The 24,940-nt window shown below is 37.1% G+C and overlaps 1 protein-coding gene across 7 annotated transcripts in view; it reads right to left on the bottom strand.

The window, feature by feature from the left end:
* Nucleotides 1-21,486: 21,486 nt before the first annotated feature.
* ntng1 (netrin G1) overlaps nucleotides 21,487-24,940 on the bottom strand; it is a 168,173-nt gene continuing 164,719 nt past the window's right edge. For all 7 annotated transcript variants that reach the window (XM_015374994.1, XM_015374996.1, XM_015374999.1 and 4 more), the window contains one exon: nucleotides 21,487-23,177. In XM_015374994.1, coding sequence (XP_015230480.1) covers nucleotides 22,927-23,177 — 251 coding nt within the window. In that variant the 3' untranslated portion in view covers nucleotides 21,487-22,926. The remainder of the gene's footprint in view (nucleotides 23,178-24,940) is intronic.

Here is a 24,940-nt window from a genome sequence, read left to right as displayed (position 1 = left end):
TATAACCAGGAAGCGAGGTAGGAGGGCAAAATAGGTTTAGCCAACCGCAGCCCGGGAGGGAGAATTACGTCCGGCAGCAAATAGATAAAAATAGACCGGAGGGGAAAAAACATAAATCGATACTCTTGTGGACGTATCGATGCATCGGATCATCGGCTGTTGGATCAATGCATCGATACAAAACGATTATTATTTACACCCCTATCTAGTACTATTCTTTCCCCATCTCAATTTTCCTTGACGAACTCACATCAAGACTTCCCTGGTGAGTCAGTCTAGGTGGACAGCCTTGTACTTTCAGGTTTGCAGTAGTGCTATATCATTAGTATTTTCAGATGGTGAGTTCAGTGAGATATTTAAAACTTGGGAGATTGCTTGGTCCTTTAACTCAGCTCTAAATCTACCCATTAACTGTCTGCTGTGTTCCTAGGTAATGGTGATGCTACTTTAAAAACATATCGGTTACACTTGATTGTATCTAAAGTTAACATGGTCTTGTGGAATGAGCAAATTACATGTATTTTTTTGGTACTAAAATAATTTTTTTTCTCTTATTCTTGCCTTTTTCATTCATTAATCATTTGAAGGGGCCTGTGGTGACAATGTGACAAAATGTTAAAGATTTCAATTCTTGATACTTTATCACCCTATGCAACAAAAGGCATGATTCTCTCCTTAAGGATATTAACTTTCTTAAGCCATCTTTCTCTACATGCTGTTGCTGCAGCAGCATCAAAGACAAATAGGAATTAGCAGGCTTTTTAAAGGTGAACAACGCCAGAGTGATTCTAATTCCTTAACCTCAAGTTTGACTTCTTTTAAGTGATAGAAAACTTCAGATGAACATTTCAGAATATGTCAAGCATGACCTAGTTTCTCTCAGATGTCAGAAAAAAAAACAAACAGTAAAGGAGAGAAGTGTGTAGCTTCTGTGCCTCTGCAGAAGGAAAATGTCAAAACAGAACTGATGGTGTTTTCTGACTAATTTGCAAATTAAAGCAATTCCAGATGCCGCTACTGTTACTAGATAGCTAACATACCTAAAGCTACATGTCTTACATGTCAGAATACGTCTTAACACATCAGGTGTCTTGCTTCAGGCATTCAGTAAAATCAGTTCTATTTCTGACCTTATGAACTCCTCTGACCTTATTATTGTGCAAGAGAGATCACTGGACATAAATGGCTTGTGAAAGAATGTGCAAAGACATGTTGACCTAGTATTACACTAAGAAATTGTAGAGTGATGCAATCAACAATGAAATCCTGTCAAATGATGCCATTTTCCATTGAAAGCCCCAAAATTTGTGATACCCGGGTAATAGGAATCCCAGGGAATTAGTCAGCTTGCTGTTCCCATAACTCTGATGTTACCAAGATATTGGGTCTCAATAAGAAGTCAGTTATTTATTTATATATATATATATATATACACATGCCATTGTTGTCAACCATTGCTGTCCATTGCTGACCAATCCACTTGGATACCCAGCATGAACAGAAATTTTTTTTAGTCAAAATATAATTTGTTAAAGTTGGTCCACGTGTATAAAGATGTAATACATTGAATTTACAATAATAATAATAAAATATATATATATATATATATATATATATTTATATCAAGTTGGAACTACACAAAGTGGAGTCGACCACATGCAGGTATCTTCCAGGAGACAATAAAAATAATGAATGCACAGAGAAATAAGTAAAATATCTTCAGGTGGGTTGAACCAGGTAACCCGTCAGCAACCAGGGCACTGAGGGAGACACAGGAGAAGGTGAGTACTTTTTATCTGGACTTCCTAAATTAACTTAACAACTTGATTGGAAGGTTTGAGGCACTGAACAGCACTCCAGCAGTGAAAGCCATTCCACAGCAGAGGGAGGAGGCGCTTTCACATTGACATATCTGAAGTGAGGAAAAGTCTGAGGAGCGTCAGCCCAAGAAAGGCACCAAGCCCTTATAACATACCTGGGCAGGTGTACAAGGAGTGTGCAGGTCAGCTGGCTGGTGTCCTCACAGACATTTTTAACATCTCGCTGAACCAGTCTATAGTATCAGCACTGCCACCATCATTCTGATACCAAACTCAATGACTACCGGCCTGTCGCACTGACTCCTGTTATGATGAAGTGCTTCGAAAGGCTGGTTAAAGAACACATTGTCTCCATTCTCCCCCCAACATTGTCCAGCTGTCTTAATGTGTGGTGTGGAGGCTGCAGTGCTGAAGATTGGAAGAAAGTGAGAAGAGCGGTGAGAACAGCAGAGAAGACCATCGGGGCTCCTCTTCCCTCCATTAAAGACATTTCATCCCAGAGCTGTATGTTCCAAGCCCGTAACCTTAAAATACCATCACAATTAGACTGCTGAACTCTAAAAAAAAACAAAACAAATGCTAAATTAAAGTCACAGACTCTGCATCAAACTGACAACACCAAATCAAAACACTGCATAATAGCACCATATATATTTAATGCTCTGAACTTTTATAAAATGGGCTATGTTTACACCATGTTTTGTTTCACACATACTGTTTGCATTTGATCAGTGCTGTACTTTAAGAATTGGAAATGTCATGAGAGCGGTACAAAACTTAATTTAATTTTGTTTCGCTCTGTGTATCAGGAATCCAGTTTGTGTGGTCTGTTGCTTTTGTGTTTGTCTCTCCCTCCACCACCAGGTGACGCCCTGTCCTCATTTGTCTTCCCTGCACACCTGCGGCTCGTTGGATCATTATCTGGAGGAGTACTTAAGCAGTGGACTGTCACTACCTCAACACTACAGAATGTTTGCCAGTTTTGGGTACTCTAGCCAAGCTGAGTTTTGGCGGGTCAAACTGAGTCTTTGTTTCACTTAGCCTAACCTTGTTTTTGTCTTTGCCTTTTTGGCAGGAAGCCTTCCTGCAAGCTGGATGTTTGGCCTTCTTCCCCTGAAGGGATTGTTTGAGTCTCACACTGAGCAGGGGATTAACCTCCACAAGTTCTGTTCGAGTTCTCCTGGATTTCCGAGTGACAGACCTTTCATACTCAGGTAGACCCTCCGTCCAGCGAAGGGTCTACCTGTTCGCTCTCCAATGAGTCCCCTCTTCTCTAGGTCAAACCACACAGACTGGATTCTGGGAAGAAAGTTTTCTCCACTAACGTGAGTCCCGTTTTCTCTGTCTCTCCAAGTCATCGTTCAAAGTTCCCACGGATCCTGAACTCACCTCTGTCAACTTCCCTGCTCCCTTCCAGTTCCAGTTTACCAGCCCTCTAAGTACAGGGCCAACCCCTCAATTCTTACCACAATAAATCTGTTTAAACCTTTGCCTTGCTCTCTGAGTCTTTCTCTGCATTTTGGGTCAGATCCTTAAATAAATCATGACACTGTTTATACAAAATGACGATAAAAGTTTTCTAAGTCAAAAACCAGTGTATGTATAATCTGCCAACCATCGACTACTTGGTTTTGATCGATCACATAAAATAACAGTAAAATATCTATAAGATAATTGCGGAAAAATTCAAGAATGTGGAATACAAACAGAAAGCGAGACGAGAAACATTGCTACAGAAGTTGTTCTTAGCAAAAGGGGCTTTGTGACTTTTCTTTTATTTGACCCTTCATTTGTTCAGTTTGTCGGCACAGAGTGTTCACACTGAGATTGCGTATGCTGTTTGTTCATAGCACACACTGCAGCTATGGAAAACAGCCAGTGTGTACTCAGGTTGATACTATACACACTGCAGAGAGAAGCGTGACATAGATAACAAGCATGTAACTCCAAATCTCTGCAATCCTATATTCAGAGCATTTGCTTTATTTTTGAATTTGTCATGCAGCTGCAGTGATGCATAACAGGAGATTTTTATCTCTGGAACAGGTTTGACACAGGATTTGGAGACCAGAATGTAAAAAAAAAAAACAGTCCTTTGATGAGCAGGGACTGGAATACAATATATGATAATCTGGAGAATTCCCATTGACAGTGTTGACTGTATTGATTACAGTTGTTTCTCCAACTGTTCCACTAGTTTGCATATTTTTTCGAGTGTTTCCAAAGAGGAAGATACGTTGACAGTAAATGCAAACGAGATATAATAAATACAGAGTGTTTAAAGATATGGAGCAAAACATATTAACTACTGTACTCTGAACTCTCTATATTAATGCCACCTCATTTCCTTTGCATTATGCAGCAGTTATAGAAAGTGTTTTTTCTAAAATATAACTGTGGATCAACAGGAAGCATTAGATAAGGTCTATATGTATTTCTCTAGACACTTTGCAAGACTCACATGTGAATGTCTGGGGAATAAGGTGTGTGAAAGTGACTCCTTAATGGGTTTTTCCCTTACAGTGTGAGAACATGTGCTTGACTGACATTTCCCTTACCCTCCTGTTACACACGATGCCACTCTTGGGTCTTAGCACTGGGACATTGGGACACCTCTCCCACTAAGGGCTCAAAAAGCAGCTACTCTGTTCCTTTAATCAAGTGTTTCCTACTGCCTTCTGTCCTGGATGTGTTAGAGGGTTTCTAGCCCTTACACATCTGATTAAACCTCTGACCCACCAATAGGTACTAAAATGGAATCATGACTCGTACAATAAGTTGAAATATTAGACTTAGATTCAACTTTATTTATCCTTTTGGATTACTCCTTCAGGGAAATTCTGGTTCCAGCAGCTTATATAGAATACAAAGAGTTAAAGTAAAATGTCATTAAAGATAAAAATAGGACAGATGATATAAAAAAGAGTTTATATAGTAACAAAAAAGCATATAGAAAAAAAGAAAAAAGTTGTAATGTCCTGGAATATGTTTCCCTTAGATATATAAATATATGCACAGTAGAGAGCTAAAGGAAGACTACACAGTAGTTGACTTGGGTTATTGCACTTGTATTGCAGATATGTAATTACCTTATGAATAAGTACAAAAAAAAAGATTTAAACAGGCTACACAGTAGTTGGCGTGTGTTATGGATATTTCTAATATGTTATTTAACCATTGCTATAGTAATAAAAACAGCATTAAACGAGAAATGTACATCCTTGTTACGATTTTCAAAGTTTAATTTCCTTGGAGGATTTCAGAGCCCTATACCTGTTCATCTATGATCCCAAGTGGGTTCAAGATTCCAACTTTGACAATCAGTGCTCTAGACAAACACATTCTGTCTGGTAATCCAAGGGGTTTGGCATTTTTGGAAACCTAAACTACAGCATACTTTTCTGATCCAACATCACTCAATTCCACAAAGCAATATCCATTAAAACATGGATAAATGAGTTTGGTTCAGAAGAGCAGTGCTGGCCTCACCTCAACCCAATACATGACCTCTGCAGTACATTAATAGAAACTGATTGAAAACTCTCATGGTAGAACGGTGTTAAATTCCCACAAACACTCTTCACTCTTATTGAAAGCTTTCTCAGAGGAGTTGAAGCTGTTATTGCTGCAAAGAGAGGGACAAAATGAAATTAAACCCTATGGTTTACAACAATGGGGTTTAACTGAAATTGATATGTTGGAATTTCAATGTTATGTTCCTGTTAGTAGATGATTATCAAGTATTTGTAGTCCTAATTAACAGGCTTTCCCCTAAAAGTAGAAGTAAAATGTCTAATTTGGAGAAACAGCAGAAGAATAAACAGCAGTCTGTTGTATGAACAACAGAAGGACAGACATCTATTTTCATTGGCTTTACAGTAGCAGCAAACTTCCAGCCACTGGCCCTCCCATGGGTGTGCATATTTTTTTACTCTGACTCCACCCTTACACTAAATTACAGGGTCTGACCAGGAGATAACATTTATCTTTAGATCTTAATGTCCACAAATCATGACAGAAAGAATATTTTAGATGTTTAAAAAGGAATTGTAGGGGACCAGCCAAGGGCCCATCAAGGAAAGTGGGGACATTTTGAATGGATACTACTGTTAGGCGGGAACTCATGAACCAGGACAATCTGGTCACAGTTTAATTGTGTTTGGATGACTGGGAGTATGTTACTGTAGTAGCCAGACAAAATTTCCCGACTTTCCTTGATGGGCTCTTGGCTGGTCCTTCGCTATTCCCCTAGAATTCCTTTTTAAATATACATTTTTGTACTAAAATATGCTTTCTGTGCTGATGTGTGAACATTAAGATCTAAAGACAAGTATAATCTCCTGGTCAGACCTTGTGAAAGGGTAGAGTCAGGGTAAAAAGTTATGCACGCCCAGGAGAGGGAGGGGGTCACTCCAGTGGCTGGAAGTTGGAGAGGATTTTGCTGGGAGTTGCAGAAAAGTGGGCTGCCATTCGACTGGCATTTGACTGGGAAGGGCCATTTTGAATGGCTCTACTGTACCACGAAAGATTTCATCGAGAGCCTTAACAGAGACTTCTATCATTCAGTAATCCTCATGGAACGACTTCAGTTTTCATAATCTGGTATTTTCAAATCAAACCAGGAACACGAGGGCAAAATGATCACATGACCCTTCACTGGGCTGCAAAACAGACAAATTTAGAAGTCTTTTGATCAGTCTTTCAACTGAAACAAACAAAGCTGCAGTAAATCATGTGTCTATCAAATAGAATCTAACCTACTTGTCATGGTTTTATCTAAAGCTCGGACCCACATGCAGTGAAGCCAAACAGAGAGACACAGAGTAAAGGTTTGAACGGGTTTTATTGAAAGGTATCTTAGAGTTCGGTGCAGAGTTCGGAAGAACTCTGCTCGGCCGGAAAACTGAAAGACGAGGGGAAGACAGACTGTTCGATTCAGGCTCAGTGGGGAATAGGAGTTGTTAATCTTGAAAGAGAGGATTTGTTGCCATTCACGTTTCCAGAGAACAAGAGACACATAGACCCCAGTCTGTGTGTTGGTCTTCCAGGATTTGTTTGATTCGGTGGAGGGCGGAACAGGGTTTAACCAGAACTCGGACGGAGTGGAATGATGCAGCCGCTGGTTGCAACTCAGTTTTCCTGTGGTACTTGAACGGGTCATGGTGAAGATGACTTCCTTACTCAGAGAGTGATCTCAGCGTGCTCAAAAGTGGCTGGATCCAAACCTCCTGTTTGGAATCCATTGCTCAATGTAAGACTCAGTTGATCCCACTTGGGAGAAGGCGGTCTGAAAAGGTCCAGTTTGCAGGAAGGGTTCCTGCCGAAAGGCAAAGAAGAAACAAAGTTGAGACTCAGGGAGAAACAAGCGCTCAGAAAAACTCAATGTGATTTCAGCTTGGCTAGAGAACAAAACTCAAAATGCAAAAACTCAGATTAGAGTCAGCATAAACAAGGCTTGGCTAGAGTACCCCAAACTGGCAAACACTGTGGCATCGAAGTAGTCACTAGTAGTAGTGGCAACCAGCAGCTTAAGAGTAGTCCGGTGATGAGGCAACAGCTTGCAGGTGTGTGAGGAGGTGAACCGGAGCCAGGCGCCTCCTGGTGGTGGAAGGGAGAAACACAAAAGACAAGACAAACAGACGAACACAAAAACTGGGATCCTGACCCCAGGCTCACACAGACTCCGGTCTTACCGTTGCGGTGCGGTGGGTGCGGCGCCGCAGTGATTCCAAGTCATTAAAAAGACGTAAACCTCTCTCACCGGCTGCTGAGCTGTCCGGCTGCGGTTACCGAGACACTCCGGCGCTGCAGAAAATTCCGCAAGAAAGCTATCCTTGCGGCGTGCCGGAGCCCTCCGCAACAAGCTCTCGCAAATATCCTTATTTGGGCCGTGTTATCGCGTGAAGTTACGTGAACTCAAGTGAACTTCTGTTAAATCTCCAGACCTGTTGCCGGAGCCGCAGAGCCGCACCGCACCGTAGTCAAAAGGGCGGTGTGAGAGGGGGTGTGCGGGAGTTGCGGTCTCAGTCGGCTCGGTAACCGCACCGGAGCCAGTGTGAGCAAGGGGTGACACTACTACAATACCAGAACAGAGATTCACTGCTCAACTTTTTACAAATAGTTGGCACAACTGCTTTATTATTACCCTAGATTCATCATGCAGATAACAAATACAAGCACATTATATTTCCCCCTTAATGTTTAGCAACATATAACAGTTTATTATTTATTTTTTTTTGCCCTCGGTCAGATGTCATGTTTATCTTCTCCTCAGAGAAGCTACAGAGACAAATATCAGACTCTATTTTTACTCAGTATTTTAAATGGCTGATAACTGCTTTTTGTGCTTGATTCCTAAACACATCTGAGAGCCAATAATGAAAATAGGAATAATAATGTTTTATTATACTTTATTAGATTATAATAGACTGTAGAGTGATGCAACTATTTAATGTTTTTAAACACTTCAAACAGTGACTAGATTAAACTGGGAAATATGTTCTTTATTAAACAGTGACATATTGTGAATATTAAAATAAATGCACTGTTGTTAACTTTACAATTTACTGTAAATAACTAAAATATGGTATTTTTTTTATGTTTACTGTTAAATATTTGCTCTGCTGCTAGCATCAACGCATTGGTCGAGATGTAAAGAAATTACTAAACTCTGCGATGAGGACAAATCTTTACTGACTTAATTTATATAAATTCAGTAAATTTTTTGAGTAAAGGGCTAGGTTTTTTTTTAACAATCCAAAAGCACAAGACTTGAATGATCAATTTTAAGTAATCACTCACATGCATCAAAATCCCTAGGCTTTAGACAGTACATTTAATGTGAACTGCATGCCACAAACATGAGACATTCCATAAAGTAATAGATAATGGCTTATTTTAGAGTGGAGAAATTTCCTGACGCAACTAGAATCCCTTGACAAAGCATAGCTATTATGTAAATTTTCTAACTAAGAAATGCAAAAACCTGTTTTTTTTTTTTTTACACATCCAACACCTTAAAATAAATTTGTGAATTTTCCCATAGGAAGTATCAAACCATTTCTTAAAGTTCTCACTCTATAACACCAGACAGGGTGTGTGCCTAATAATCAAACCTACTAGCAACACATGCAGAATTCAAAGTACATTTAATAATAAACAAGTATGACGAAAAAAGAAAAAATGTTTATACCTGTCAAGAAGTATGATTAAGGTGAAAAAGACGACACTGAGGATTTGTAAAAGATCAATTTGAAACCTGAAAATTCTTATGCAAATGACAGACAATTAAAAATGATCAAAGGCAATTTTAGGAAAATCAGGTACATAAGACCCTGTTTGAGCAGATTAACATTTAATTAAAAAAAGAAAAAAACAAACATTTTAATTTGAGAACTATAAGAGAGACATTATGGAATCAACAAGGAGCTTGGATCATTTTAACATCCAGAATTGCATATATTATCTTACTGTACAACACGTTACTCAAAAGCTACAGCCTTATTTAAGATGCAAAGGATAGTCAAATTGGGAAGGCACAGCCATCAAATCTCTTCTTATCCCCAGTGGAACCAAGATTCACTGTCTGTCTAAAGGAGCAAAAAAATAAAAAAATAAAAAATCAACAAACAAACAAAAAAAATACCTTTATTGTAGGAAATGCTTGTCTTTTTTATTTTTTTTTTATCAAATTATATTCTTGTCAGGACCAGTCCAGGCAACCCTGAGGCTGACAGTCATACTGCTCTGGGCAGAGGCTGCAGAAGGAGCTCTGTGCTGCTTTGTATTGATGAGGGAGGAAAAAACTACAACAAAAACAGGATGTTTAAACACCACGGCTATTGTGCCAGTTGTTTTAAAATGATAAGAGAAATAGAAATAATTTTAAAATTTTCTCCAATTTTCTTTACTAAACTAATTTACAGGTCCATGTTAAATATTCGATTTAGTTCTGTTACCTTCATATACACGTCTTGAATGAGCACAAATGTTAACTGTTAGTGTGACAGTTTATACCATATTCTTAGAATCTCAAGATTTAAAACATCTGGTCAAGTTTCTAAAGAGAAGAAAAGGAAGGGATATTTTCACCATTCTGGGAATGAAGATAGATCATTTTGTTTGGTTGGACAAATTAGTGCATTTTGCTAAGAACAACTTTTGCAGCAACATGTCTTGCCCCCCCTTCTGTTTTTGCTCCACATTCTGGCACTTTACTGCAAGAAAACAACTGACAAGCTCAAGATGTGTGGGTTGAAAACAAAAGTAAAACAACATATACAGTAGCTCTATTTGAAGTTAAGACTGGCAGTTTTTTCTTCAATTAATTCTGAAAGCCAAGAGGGTACAAGTACCTCTTTTCACCATCCGGATCCTCAAACTTACTTACAAAATGTCAGTTGTTTTTTTTAATAAGGTTTCTGTTTATTACCCAGTCATAATATTGTTTTTCAATTATTTAGAAAGCTATGCTGACCTTGAAACTAACTTTTATAAAATCCCCCTATATGTAACACTGCATTCTGCACCACACACTGCATTCTGTACCATCAAAAGCTAAGCCAAGCTGCCACTGAGTTTGTTGAATATATTTATATATTCTGCAACTCTTATATGCACATGTTTTTATAACTAACCAAAATTCCTTAATCAAATATATATTCATCTAAAAAAATACCATACATACACTTGTGCAAATGATGTCACCTCTGGATGCAGGATACTTCAAATTTAAAGTAAAAAAAATACTGAGAAATTTCTCTGTAGAGTGAATAATGATTGAATCACAGGGGGACAAAAACAGGGCATCAAAATGGTTCTCAAAGCCCAGTATAATCCTTAATTATCACACAAATGCTAAGTAAAATACCCTGCCTTCATGCAACAGAATGCAGTCAATTCAACAAAAATATAATAATATCTAAAAGATATCTACACCACAAAAAGATACTGTATTGATAACTTAATTAGGGAGTTAATAACTTAACTGCCTAATTGTAAGAATTTCATATTCTATTTTTTTTTATGAGATGGAGGTTGTAGACAGTGGAGATGGAAATGGAGAGGTTTAAAGATATAAAGGGCACTAGTTTAAGGCTAATCTCTACTACTGGAGAGCTGTCAGCATAAATCAATGAAAAAGTGAATAAATAAATAGCTCATTCTCCACTAAGTAAGGTTGACATGATGAGCTGACCTAAATAGAAAATATATTTAGTTATATACAAAGAAAAGGGAATACTATACTGTTTGATAAAATATTAGCCTTATTTAACTGAGGCAAAAAAGGTTATCATAATAAAAAATAAATCTTTGCTCTTGAAATATAAATATTAAAAATGTTAGATTTTATATTCTTGTGCTTTCAGTTTTTAATCACAAATATAATACAGCAATGATTTAGATTGACTTGTAGAAGCTAAAACCAGATAACTGTGACAGGAAAATGGACAGGCAGGATTTAAATGAAAAGTCAGAGTTTCCAAAATTCTGAAATTTGACAAAAAACACTGCAAAGGCAGTCAGAGCACACACACACACACACACACACACACACACACACACACACACACACACACACACACACACACACACACACACACACACACACACACAAAAAATGCTAGAAAGCTTGGGAAAAAGGGCTGGAATGCTTGCTGGAACAAACAAAGATGGACTGGCATGGGAGGAAGGGAACAGACTGCTTAAATAGACAGGAGGAGATGATTGAGGGCAGGTGTGTTCAATCAGGCTGGCTTGGGTAGTGCAGGTAGCAGAGGTGAGGCAAAACAAGGCTGCTATGTCACAATAACAGTTGGCAGAAAATCACCTGGCAGACTTACAGTAAGGCTGCGGTAGCTGAGTATTGCTACAGCTATATCCGTGGTTAGCCTAACTGGCCTGGCAGCCAGTCTGCAGCTGCTTTAATCACTGAAAAACTCCAAAAGCACATTAATTAATAGACCTTATGACCTTGATGAACTGATTGCACAGATTATTTTAAAGGGTACTTTCTTGCTCATTATCATCTTAAAACGACTATGACAAATTAAAGAGAAATGAAAACTGGAGTTGCCAACATTAGCTGTGGTGTGAAGCAGATTTAAAGGCAAAATAATTATTGATGAACTGGCTAAACCAAGGATGTTTTGATGTCACTTTTCTAAGCTAAAGCACCCTCTTCTACTGCAGTGTTGAGCATTTGGAGTCACACCAACCCTCGCTGATTAGAGTATGTAGGGGTTTGTTCATTGAGCTGGTGCAGTGCGGTCAAGGTAGGTGTTTCCTGGAGGTGGTGGATGCAACTCTCTGCTGCTTGTTTCACATTATAGGTAGGGGCTGCTGGTCAGAGAGCAGCATTTATGAGGATTATTTACATAGGTATGAATTGAAGCAAAAAAAAAAAAAAAACACATTGGGAATGATTTTCATTAGGGAATATAACATATTTAAAAGATCAAAGAAGTTTATTGTCACGATTTGGTAATGGATTGTTCACCCACAAGCAGAGGCAGGGAGGCAGAGGTGAATTTCTTGTGGATTTAATGATGAGATAAGTGAGAACAAAAGGCAGGTAATCCAAAAATCCAAATATGAAAACAAAGTCCAAAAACAAACAGGAAACCAGGAATCCAAAAAAACAAAAAACAAAGCCCAAACCAACATGAAACCAGGAGTCCAAAAATCAAAATAAGAAAACGAGTCAAGACAAACCAGAAACCATGGAGACATCAGTGGGATCACAATCACAAGGAGTGAGGCTCAGAGAGACGAAGTTGGAGGCAGTTTGACGAGGACCCAGCCAAGAAGAACTAAACAGAGAGGGTATTTAAGGGAGACTGAGACAAAGAGAGGACTAACGAGCAGATTGGGAACAGGTGTGCACAGAGCAGAACAGAAAAGGAGCTAGGGAAAAAGGAGAACACAAGAGAGCAATAGAGGGCAACAAATAAAAACCTAGAAAACTGAAAATAACCAGAAAACACAACAAAATAAGAATTAAACCACTAAGACTATAAAACATGGAGCAAAGTAAAACTGAAAAGCCAAAAGAAAACATAACAGAACCAGAACTATAACATTTATATTGCATAATATAGGCCCTGCATAAACATTTGAATTATTTCTTACAGTTTTTATCCCTTATGTAAAGTTTTTGAGCCAAATGTGACAAGTCTTTCGCAAAAAGTTTTGCTACCAAATGTGTTATCTGAATTGCTCCCGTTGCTGCATGAAACCTGTTTAAACGCGTGACTGTGCTTGGTCTCACCTCGCCTCAACCACAGGATCTCCTTGCCATCAAAACAGTGTTTGACATCCATCATTCTGTGTGTGGCCACGATGGGATTTCACTCCTTACATTTGATACACTGCTGTGAACAGATACGACAAAAAGTGTCAAGAATTTATACTCCAGGTGAAAGTCTGAAACAAAGTTCTTACCCTTATGGCTTATGTGTTTAACAATTCACATTATCCAACTGACATGCCTCGGTCTCACCGTTTTATGTGCTACTTGAGAGACACTGCTGAGCTGATGTCGCTGTGGACTGTGAAACCTAGACCTACATTCTGTCATATGATTATCAAAGAATTATTATGTAATGTGAATTAAGTTTTCACTCTTTTTGCAAGTCACTGTTTTTGACTTCTGTTGGGCCATGGAGTCTATATTGATTAAAACAATCTCTGTAAGGTCTTTATTTTTAAGAAACTAAGTTTTGAAGTCTTTTCATGTTTGACCAAAGAATAAGGTAAACTTAGTATGAATAGAAAAAGAGCAAAAGAAAGTCGCTGACTCTAGCAGTAGAAGGTCTAGGAATAGACAACCTTTACTGCATTTCTGGTTCCAATGTGCAGAAAACTGGACATTGCAAAAAAAAAAAAAAAAAAAAAGTGGCAACCACTTAGCAGACTGTAAGGAAAAAGGAACACTGATCAATAATTGCTCTGTGTGGTTCAATAAGTGCATTGATCATCACACAAACAGCCACAGCAGGAATAATGGTGCTGCTGCATGGTCAATACTTCTCAAGCAGAACTAATGTAACTCTGCTTATACGTTTCTTTTCACTTGGCCTTTTACACAGTGTTAGTCAATTAACGTCTGCAATATACAGACACAGCATGCCTATGAAGACACAGTATGAGGACTTGGTTCATATCAAAATGTGGGAGGGCAGAACATACTTTCCATACAAAACACATTTCAGGAGGGCTTATACTGAACCAGTACACTCTAGTTATTGTTAGATTTAGATAGCTTTATTCTGATCAGCAAACTTAATTATATGAAGCTTTACTGCATCATTGCATGTTTTCACACCACTTTAACTTTTTCACATTTTGTTGCATTAAAAAAATGCAAACTTAAATATAAAAGATGAAGTAGAATCCCTCCCCCTGTCATTACCCTACTGGTTTTTTGGAGGTACGTATCGACCAGCTTTGTGTTCATCGTGTAACCAAAATGTACCAACTCTGCATCACATATCAACTTAAACTCTGTCAGAATGGATAGATAATATCTGCTAATATGTATATTCTAATCTTCCTCCCAGATTTTACGTTAAATTCAGGTCTGTGCTTTGACTAGACCGTTTTAATCACATGAATGTAAATCAATCTTTGGCTTTTTCAAGGTTATTTTTGTTGCCCATGATGGTGAAATTTCATCTCAGTATCAAGTCTTTTGTATTATAGTGGATTGCCCTTTATTTACTGTATTGTGGTTCATCTTCCCATTAACTCCCACTAGCCTTCCTCCCCATGCTTAATAAAAGCATTGCCGTGGAATGATCGTGCCACCATCATGTCATCATATTTTACGATGGGAGAAATGTGCGCAGTGTGAAATCCAAAGATCTTTTCCATGATACATGATTGCAGTTCACCAGAGCACCTTTTTCCTCATTGCTGTGTTGCCTACGGCTTTTAGTATATTGCGTAAAATAATTATGTGGCCCTTTTTTAAGAAAATAATTTCAAAATAATTAAAATTCAAAACTTAAAATAATTTCTGAGTACAGACATTACCTCAATAACAGATACTTTTATGTAGAGGCGCCGATTCAGAGCTGAATTCTGAAAAACAGATAGCAGCTAAAGTCGGACATTTGACATGTTAAGTTTGAGCATCCTCTTGAATCCCTCCTTGAAAGTCTATGTTTGCCACAGATACAGAGAAAAATGAAAGGTGCTGCAACAAATATTTTTTTTGCATTGTTCACATGTCAAACTGGCACTAACAGGCACCCTTTGGTTGCAAGCTGTAACAATATTCATATTAACCGCATATTAATTTCTGCATTCATGAAATATAAGCAAAGTGTTGTCCTGGAAAGTTTTACCATTTACTTTTGTCCTAATTTCTAACCGTACCAGATCAAAAGGTTTTATACACCGTCTTGCAAGTTGTGGTTCTTGTCATTCTTAGATCAATAAATGGAGCACAGAATTGAATTGTTGATATAAATCCATTTAACGTGTTGTAGAAAGTTTGCAAACTGATTTAGAATTTTGTTTCCTAAAAATGGGAAGTAATTCTACTGAAAAGATAGTTTGGTTTTAAAGGCACTTAAACATTGTACAATTTCTGATTTGCATTGATGAAATTTTAATTCTTACCTTTTGATTTGAATCAATGATTCTCCACAGAAAGATTTCAGATGAGTTTTTCTTTTTTTTCTGTTAAAATGAACCCTTCCGTCATGTATTTTAACACAAGACATTTCTGCTGAGCACATTAAATGAGGGAAAAACCAGAGGTGAGAGATGGTTTGTTCCAAGGAATCCTGATGATGCTTTACAGCTGGGTCATCCAACAGCTGCTTAGGGTGAAGTATCTTGGATGCAGTCCTCCTCCCCAAACGACAAAACTCTATTTTAATTCTCCACACAGCATGGTGCATTGACACCTGCACGGAGCACATGGTTAAAATTGGGGTCACTGTAGGGGACCTTGACAAACAAGTGACTTTGACTGAATTTATCAGGCTCTCCCTGGAGTAGCAAACTTCACACAGACACAATAGTGTTTGAAAAACTTTGGTTATCTTTATGAGTCATTATTTTCTTTTAGTCTTTATTGGATTTCATGTGGAAATGATGACAATTTGTCTGAATAATTCCAACCTGAAATGTAAGCATTGGATTTTGTTCTTTTTAAACATTTCAGACAAAAAACTTGCAAGATACAGGATTTCTGAAAGGATTTTGCAATAATTTCAGTTTTAACTTTATCTCTAATACAAACACTTATAGAGGATATTCAGTTTGGCATGTTTGAGTCAATAAATCAGGAAAAAAAAACACGTTACCTTTCTTTTAAAAATTGTCTTACCAGCAAGTTCCTTCCTGTAATGGAGTCACACAGAAAAACAATCAAATATTGAAGGCTTTTTATCCAGGATTGCTAATAAGACATACCTCAGGTGCATCTTTGTGAAATAGGCTCTCATTGATATGTTTTTTCTTTCAGTAATTCATTCTGAAAATGGGTGAAAGGGGATACTTTATTTGCACACAGAATTTTTATTTACTTTTGCTAATGTTAATTATTGTGATAAAAAAAACAGCACATTGGATTTTCCTATGAGGAAAGATTATTGCATAAAAAACATTACAATTATTCCAGTACAGATGATTTATAGCAATGTCATAATTTATACATATTTGAGAAAAACATCTGGACACTCTCCACAAGGTGCGTAAGCAACAAAAGATAATTGTTTGAGAAAATGAAAATTTGCAACTACTTTAATGGAAAAATGTGAGGAAGTAAAAGTGTGATAGAAGAAAAAAATGAGGCAATGTTGATAACCATGAAAATATTTTATGTGAGAGTATTTTTAAGGATAAAGGGGGAAATCAAAATGAGTTCAACCACATAGACTCAGAGTCTCTCCTCATGCCACTATCTAAGATACATTTTCCTTTTGGACTAAAAAGTAACAATGCCAAACTTAAATGTTGTCTGTCATTAGCTCAGACTAAAATGAGAAAGGAGATCTAACAGTATGCAGATGTGATGAAGGTGACGACAAAAGCAACTTGGACTGCCCTGCCAGCTCTGCAGTGCTGTAGCCTAAAGGCCTCTAAATCTGCAGAGACATTCATATCATTCTTATTAAATTAACATTTCTAGCTACGATCAAGTCTTAAATATAAAAAAAAATCCGTCTGAAGAGAAAATTCTCTTTGTCAGCAAGGCTGAATTTCAGTAAAACATTTAATACCAGAATAAATATTTAAACTGGGAATAAGGATATTGGCTCTGAGATTATAATATTTAATCAGCCATTACATCAACACATTTTAAAGATTAATTGAGAAAAAAAAAAGGTGAGACAAACAAACAGCAAACGATCAAATTAAAGGGGAAATCTCCAGGGAACAGAGAATAGAGCCTCTTACTGTAGATGCGGGTCAGATGACTTTTACTGTACCTTCTTGGAAACAATTTGGGCTTTTGCTCCAGGCTGTAAGCCCTCCTTCTCTTTCAGCTGGAAAAGGTGGTGATTTGGTTCATACAGCTGATGTCTGCCCTCGGAGGTCGCTCTGAGATGGGAATGCTGTTGGTTCTTTTGCGTGGCTGTTTCTTTGTTTCATAAATAATTTAAAATGCAATCTAACAAGAGGGATGATCCATCTTAGTTGGTCTAATTAGGCACAACTTTATGTTGCTGTGTAGGCCTGTCAATCTATTCTCTCTACAATGAGCACATAAGTATTTTAACAGGTTTTACATTTTAGTTTATTCAGACAATTAAAAATTTATGGGCACAAAATAAAATGTCATATTTCATTTGATGAAAATTTTTTTTTTTTAGCAGGCTTAGTTTGGTACTATATGTGCATTTGGGTTTCTATGTACGTACTGTATAAGTATTTCTAAAGTCAGTTTTTAAGCATTTCTTTATTCTAAACTGATGAAGTCCACACATAGTCTGCAAAATTCATTTTCAAGGCTATAGTTGTCTTAATTGCTAGTTTACCTTTTTTACCACTTTTTTCCTTTTAACTTGATCTTTTGTAATTTACACTCTTTATGGAGGGTTTGAATGACTGTCCTCATTGCTTATATTATATTTAGGCGAGGATCAGTGGGTTTACAAATAAAGTGGGGAAATTCAAAATTTCCCCACTATCCTTGATGGGTCCTTGGCTGGTCCCCTACAATTCCCATTTAAGCATCAATCTTTATACTAAATTATTCTTTCTGTCATGATTTGTGGACATTAAAATCTAAAGAGAAGTGTCATCTCCTGGTCAGACCCTGTAATTCAGTGAACGGGTGGAGTCAAAGTAATAAAATATGCACGCCCAGGAGAAGAGGGGGGTCGCTCCTGTGACTGGAAGTTGGAGGGGATTTTACTGGGAGTTGTATGAAAGTGGGCTGCCATTCAGCTAGCGGTTGACTGGGAAGGGCCATTTTGAAAGGCTGCTACTGCAAAACCCTCAGCTATTTTATTTTTGTGTAAATAATTTATATAATAAATGAGTTTCAGTTTCCAAAAATGAGACACAAACAAAAATAGGAACTTCATGACATTCTATTATTCTTTAATGCACCTGTATTCCATATCCAGTCATGTTTTATGCAGTGTCTTCATCTTAGGTTGTATTTTTGAAACCATTACCTTAAGAAGAATGGAAAGTATTGATGCCTTTAGTTTCCGTACCATGATTATATATGTTGTTAGCTTCGGCAACATTTCCAGACTTCAGAATTTGTCTGTTTTCATAGCGATGAAAACGTTGTAGACTGTTGGGAATCTTTTTCAGCCAGCTGTTCAGCAGTGTGCAGCAAAAGGTGGGCTTTGGAGAGCACTGTTACTCTATCCTCCATAAAGCCTAATAAATTGAACTGTGTTGCCATTTTTAAACTTTATTGCCATTATCTCACCAAATATGAAGTGTTCAGGAAGGCTATTAGCTAAACCAAATTAAGCTACCTGGTGTCAATAAAAAAAAAAATCATTAAAAAATCTGCATTTAACTATATGAAAACCTATGCTGTCATTTTTAAAGCAGTTCGTAAAAAAAACTTTTGTGAATGCTGAGTTTCTACAGTCTGTGCCAGACATGCAAAAGATAATGAAGGAAAAAAACTATCCATATTATAGACAAACAAGATTAATGTTTTGTTTTTAATAGGCTATGCACATAAATAATCATTGGAATTGCTGTCACTTATCAATGAATAATTAGCATGAGATTCACGTTGGTCTGCAAGTACAGATGGAAGCATAAAAGACATAAATACTAGATGGCATGCACTGCTGTGACAGTCAGATAGTGATAACCTCTAAAAAATAAATAAATTCTGACTTTTTTAATAGCTTACTATCATTAATACCACTGTTAACCTGAAAAATAATCAAAGCCTTAGATTTTTAGTAGTATTGATTTTAATGCAGAGACACAAATACGGTGGAATAAGTGAATGATAATTGATGGTAATTGTGAGTTTTTTCGCATCACAATATTGTGATTTTTTTCCACATCTTTTAGGAATATATATCTGAAAATAAGTCTTGAAATAATGTTTCTGCTCCAGGATTTGTTATTGTGTTTAAGAAACAAGACAAAAAAAAGGGATTTGTTATATTATGTAAACTGATTCACTGTTACACTGTCACAAATAAAACCCTATATAACTGATCATGGCAAGGATGTTAAGAAAAAAAATTTCTACCGTGTAATATCTTGTCAAAAATACTCTTAGAGGTTAGATAGCTAACCTCTCACATCTTCTTTTGAAATGCTTGTTTTTGACACAATGTTGTTTTAAGAAGCAATGTTACACCGACTAAAGCACTCGTAAAATATTCAAAATTGGAAACCTGAGAAAATTTTTTTTAACAAAGATGTGAAGTAAAATATCATGTACAGAAAATACTCTCCAGTGGGGCATGATATGGAAGATACAATGGAGTGTTAGGGCCAGGCTAGAGAATTTTTATTTTTTTTTATTTTGAGAATAAAGTCATAATATTACAAGAATAAAGTTGAAAAATTATGAGAATGAAGTCATCACACCACAACCCGTTTCAGACAGAAGGCTTCAAGCTCCGACCAGCATGTGACGGCTGAACAGAACCCCCGAACAGCAACCTCAGTCCGCTTTGACAAACCGCCTGATTTAATGCTGGTGTGCTAAAAGACTTAATATTTCCTTATTTGTCAAACCGATGTCAAAGTATAACTTCACATGAAGCTCGACATTCCTCATTTCAGGGAAAAAAGTGCTTCTTGTAAGAGTTGTCATAAAATACAACTTTATTCTTGCAACATTAGGACTTTATTCTCATAATGTTGCAACTTTATTCTTGAAATTTTATGACTTATTCTCATGATTTTAAGACTTTATTCTTGTAATGTTACGTCTTTATTTTTGTAATTTTAGGACTTTATTTTTGTAATTTTATTACTTTATTCTCATAATCTTATTACTTGAATATTGGAAAAAAAAAAAAATCTCTAGACTGGCCCTAATACTTAGGAAGAAGGTGAAGGTGAAGAAGGTGAAACTTCCCAGACGATGTTTTACACAAACAGGTACTTTCATCAACACTAGCGAACTGTGCTAGCGCTTTAAAGTCATCTAGTAGTTAAGCAAATAATTTTTTTGGATTATTTGTTCTCATACTGACAGCATTAGGAACAGGTGGAAGCATGGGTGACCTAGCAGAGGCAACACACAATGAGAAAATCTCCACTGCATCAATTCAAACTGAATGTCATCCAAGGATTATTATGGAATCAAAATCTAATTAAATGGCTTAAAACCTTGTTATATATACTGAACTTAGAAACTCATCAAAGTAATGGAAATCTTTTGTGTGATATTTAAACAGTAGTTAGGTTAGCTGTGCCTGTAGCATACCTATTGAACTAACCCACACACTGAGTCTTTTTGATGTTTAAATAGATTTTAAAGGAGAACCCCTTCAAGTTCCAAGGCTTTAAAAACCCTTTAGAGTCCAGTAAACATTAACAGATATTTTCCCTCCTGTTTGTTAATTTCTCTAGATCTGGGCTGGATGCGTCATTTTCTGAGAACTTTGGGAATTTTTTTAAGCCTATTTTCTTATTTCATGCTGCTAGAGGTTCAGTTTCACGTAATTCTTTTTAGCTGTGTTAATATATTTTCCCAATTATGAAAAGAGAGGAAAAAAATAATTCTTAATAAATATTTAATTTGTAATTATAAGCAGTGGTTCATTTTAGATTTTTGCACTTTGATCTAAAATGTTCACTCTAAATATATTGATAACTCATTTTGAAAAATACCAGTAGTTACTGTAACCAGCCTTTTGTAAAGCTGTTTGTCAGAGATTTTGAAGTGTAACAATTTATAAGAGTACACTTTATATACAAGTCATATAAACAATTACATTACAAAATTATAATGAGATTGAGAACAATACTTATAAGATGCTGCAAATGTCGACATAGCCCCCGTTATGTTAATATTTCAGAACCCTGCTAACCTTAAGTAGTCAATAATCTAAAACAGGGAATATTTCTACCAAAAGAGGAACAATTATATAATATAAACCAATAAAAGCGACATTTTAGATAATTGAAAGTAAACAATGAAAACTGACTCATGAATGCTCAAGACAGCTTTGTTTAAGACTTTTATTCACTTAAATCTTCAAGTGTTAAAGCAAGAACAAAACATTTAGAATGTCCTTTGGTGGGATTTTAATACACTTTATTAATACTTTATATGTAAACTAATATTTTTTTGATGCCAGCACATTGCCAATACAAAGGGAAATCAACTGCACAACTAAAAAAAAAAAATAATAATGATCAATTAAAAAAAAGGAAATAAAAAGAGCAGAAGAGCCTTGCTTCTGCATTTGGATGTCTTAAATAGATACGTTAAAGGTTGCCTTTTTTCAATCACAGTTTGGCAGAGATACAAAAAGGACTACATGACTCTTTTTTTTTGTTCTGTCGAGGAAAAAAAAAACTTTGCAAATACACTGATGGTTCTCTATGCGCTTCTTGTCTGCTTAGGGTACAAATTACCCTCTGTCCACGATTGCAGGGAGCAAGGTGGCTGTAAGACAGAAGAGGAGTCGGACAGCTTTACTGGATTATCTTTTTGGAAGTAGAGGAAGGGGTGAGAGGGGGCCGGGGAAGCTTCTTACACATGTGCATCACTAACATTGGACAAAAGAATCTTTCAGCCAACAAGGGTTTACAGAGTAACGTTCACGAATGCACAGGTCAGTGGCAGCGTGGCAGGAGTGGGTGGGTTGGGGGGATTTGAGGTACAGGGGCTGAACAGGAGGAATGACGCGACAGAAAACCTGTGAAGGTGTGGCATGTTTGGGTTAACAGGAGCAAAGTTCTTGTGTCACAAATAGGTAATCCAGACAGATTTCCTTCTATCCAGAATCCAATGACAGCAAAGAATGTTCTGTTTTTTTGTTGCTTTTGTTCACCTCTTTCTGTTTGTCATTGCCTTGAAGTGTAACAGTTCGTCTCTCAGGACGGTCTTCCTCGCTCCTCAGCATGGTGGTTTTTTTTCTCTTATTCATATTCTTCATCGTCGCCAGTCCAGCAAACATTTCCTTGCACAAGCGTCCCTAAGGGGGGGAGGCTGGGATCCACGGGCCACCGTCGGCTTGTGCGAGAGCTGATTGGCTGCAGCTGTTATTGCCGTGGCAATAAGAAAGGAAGTGAACAAGTCTGTCATGTTGAGTTATTCCTCCTCACACTGGAAGGATCTCATGAACCTGGTATGGCTTAGAGAGGGAAAGGGGGGGACTCACCGTTCTTTGATTTATCAGGCAAATACTCAGTTATTCATACTTTTAATAATATCTTTTTATTTTAGATGTATACTCTTTACTTTAATATATTCTTTGAAATTAAATTAAAAGTTTTTGCTTTAGTCTGGCACATTCTCGTCATTGTCAGCACCGAGTCTGGCAGCGAGAAGCTCAGTGCGTCACAGTCCAGAAAGCTAATGATTTTTCTTTTTCTAAAAAAATGGTTGTAGATTATCTGTAAGGAAAGGTTTGGGAGGGCTAAGGTGAAGGTGGTGGGAGTGAGAGTCGCTCCCACTCAGGAATAGGTCCCTTCAGAGCATGGCGGACCAGCAGGGGGCTCTCAGCAATGCGGCACCCAGCAGCAGTAGTGTCAGCAAACTGTAGAGTGAAGGAGGCTTCAGGGGAGCCTGGCCTGAATCGGGCCCCTTGCAACCCCCCAGCTCGGACTCACAGCGGGGCTTCTCGCACAGCAGGCCTGTGTAGGAGGGGGGGCAGCTACAGCGGTTGTTCACACACTCCCCGCCATTTTGGCAACGCAGGAGTTCGTTGTCACACACCCGGGCTGTGGTGAGAGGAATGTTAACAGAAGAAGGAGAGGTCAGAATCTCATACACACAAGCACTGGATGAAACTTTAATTAAAGCTATCATGATGATCACGATACTGCAACATAAGAACTCATCCTATCTAAACATAAGAGCCTTTTTTGAAATTCTAGAAAATTGTCAAATAATCAGACATATTACTTTGCATTCTTAAACAAGTATACCTGTAAAACGTGCATTTATTACTGTATGTTGCATATATTGAAAAAAAGCCTATAGCGTACTGAATACTTACCCACAGTAAAACCAACAATTAGGAATTGCTATTGCAGTGTTTGCAAAGGCATTCCACTTTTTCATCCTTTCATCATCTCAAATTCACAAATATTTATATATTTCGTGGGATTATTTTATATAAAAGAACAACACACATTTAGGTGATGTGGAGCAGAGATTTTTCTTTCACACACAGTGCTTTGCATGTTGACTGAAATTTTATATTTTTATCGTGCCTGATCAGAGAACCTCTTATTATTCCATCTCCTATGCCCTAAACTGAACTGATCTCCTCCAGGTTTAACATTGGTCTCTTGGCTGCTTCCCTTATCTACCCAACAGGCTTTTCTGGACCATTTTGTGGAAGTTTTTCAGTCATACAATAATCTTTATAACCCTGCTGTAAAACTTCTCAAAACCTTACCCCTGAGCTGTGTTTCTTACCGTAAATGATGGTGTTTATTCACTAGTGTTGTCTGACAAACCTCTGAGGGCTTCACACAGCAGCCCAGATTTACTAGTTTTACAAGTGACTTAAAGTTAAATTCTACTAGATCAGGGCTGGTGTTCTGTGTGTTTTAGATCTGTCTCTGCTCAAATATATCCGATTTCCATTAATTTATGATTAACAGACTTTTGCTTCTGACAGTTAAATCAGGTATGTTAAAAGAGGAGAAACTTCTAAAAAATGCAGGACAGATAAATCTGTCCCTGGGCCAACAAAGCTGTTTCAAATAGCTGATTGACCTCCCCAGCATGCAGTTAGTTCAACTGAATCCTTATAATGACCTTGATGTCTTCATGTAGATGTGTTAAATTAGAGAAAAGCGTAAAGGTTGCAGAATGCTGGCCACCAAGTATTGGATTAAAGGTATAAGAAGAAAGGCTGCTAAATACACAAGCATGCTCTACTTGCCATATCTATATCTATATATAGGTAAAAAAAAAATTTAAATCATGTGTTAAATTTATTACCATGGATTGGTCTACTAAATAAAACACCAGCAAAATAGACTAATGTTTGACTTCTACCTTTTGTGAGACATTTTCATGTAGCATTTTAAGGATTATGAACACTGTTGCAAAGCAATGAAGCTGAGCTTCGGTTTTATATAAAGTTTACTTAACTGGTGCACATAGTAGATACATTTCTGATAAAGTTTGATAAGTCGATTCATCTTAAAAATATAAAAAAATGAATGTATGCTACTTGTTCAGCTATTACCAGAGCTGACAAACAATTTGAACTTTTCATAAAAACATAGGAACCTCTAGCCCTAGTTTAAACATCTAGCTTTTCTAGTAAATTACTGAGCCGGTCACAAATTTGCAGAAAGTTGTGGGGGAACCCTGAAGCCTTTTTCTATTTAGACAATTCCCAAAACATTTTCTGAGGTAATGTCCAGAAGGCAATCTTCCAATATTCCCAACCCTCTCAAAGTGTCCTTTTCTATAAAATAGAGGAGCACATATATATACACATATATATATATATATATATATA

Source organism: Cyprinodon variegatus, unplaced genomic scaffold (genome assembly GCF_000732505.1).
Source record: "Cyprinodon variegatus isolate N-32 unplaced genomic scaffold, C_variegatus-1.0 Scaffold111, whole genome shotgun sequence".
NCBI lineage: Eukaryota > Metazoa > Chordata > Actinopteri > Cyprinodontiformes > Cyprinodontidae > Cyprinodon > Cyprinodon variegatus.
This window is presented reverse-complemented; position numbering and strand designations above follow the sequence as displayed.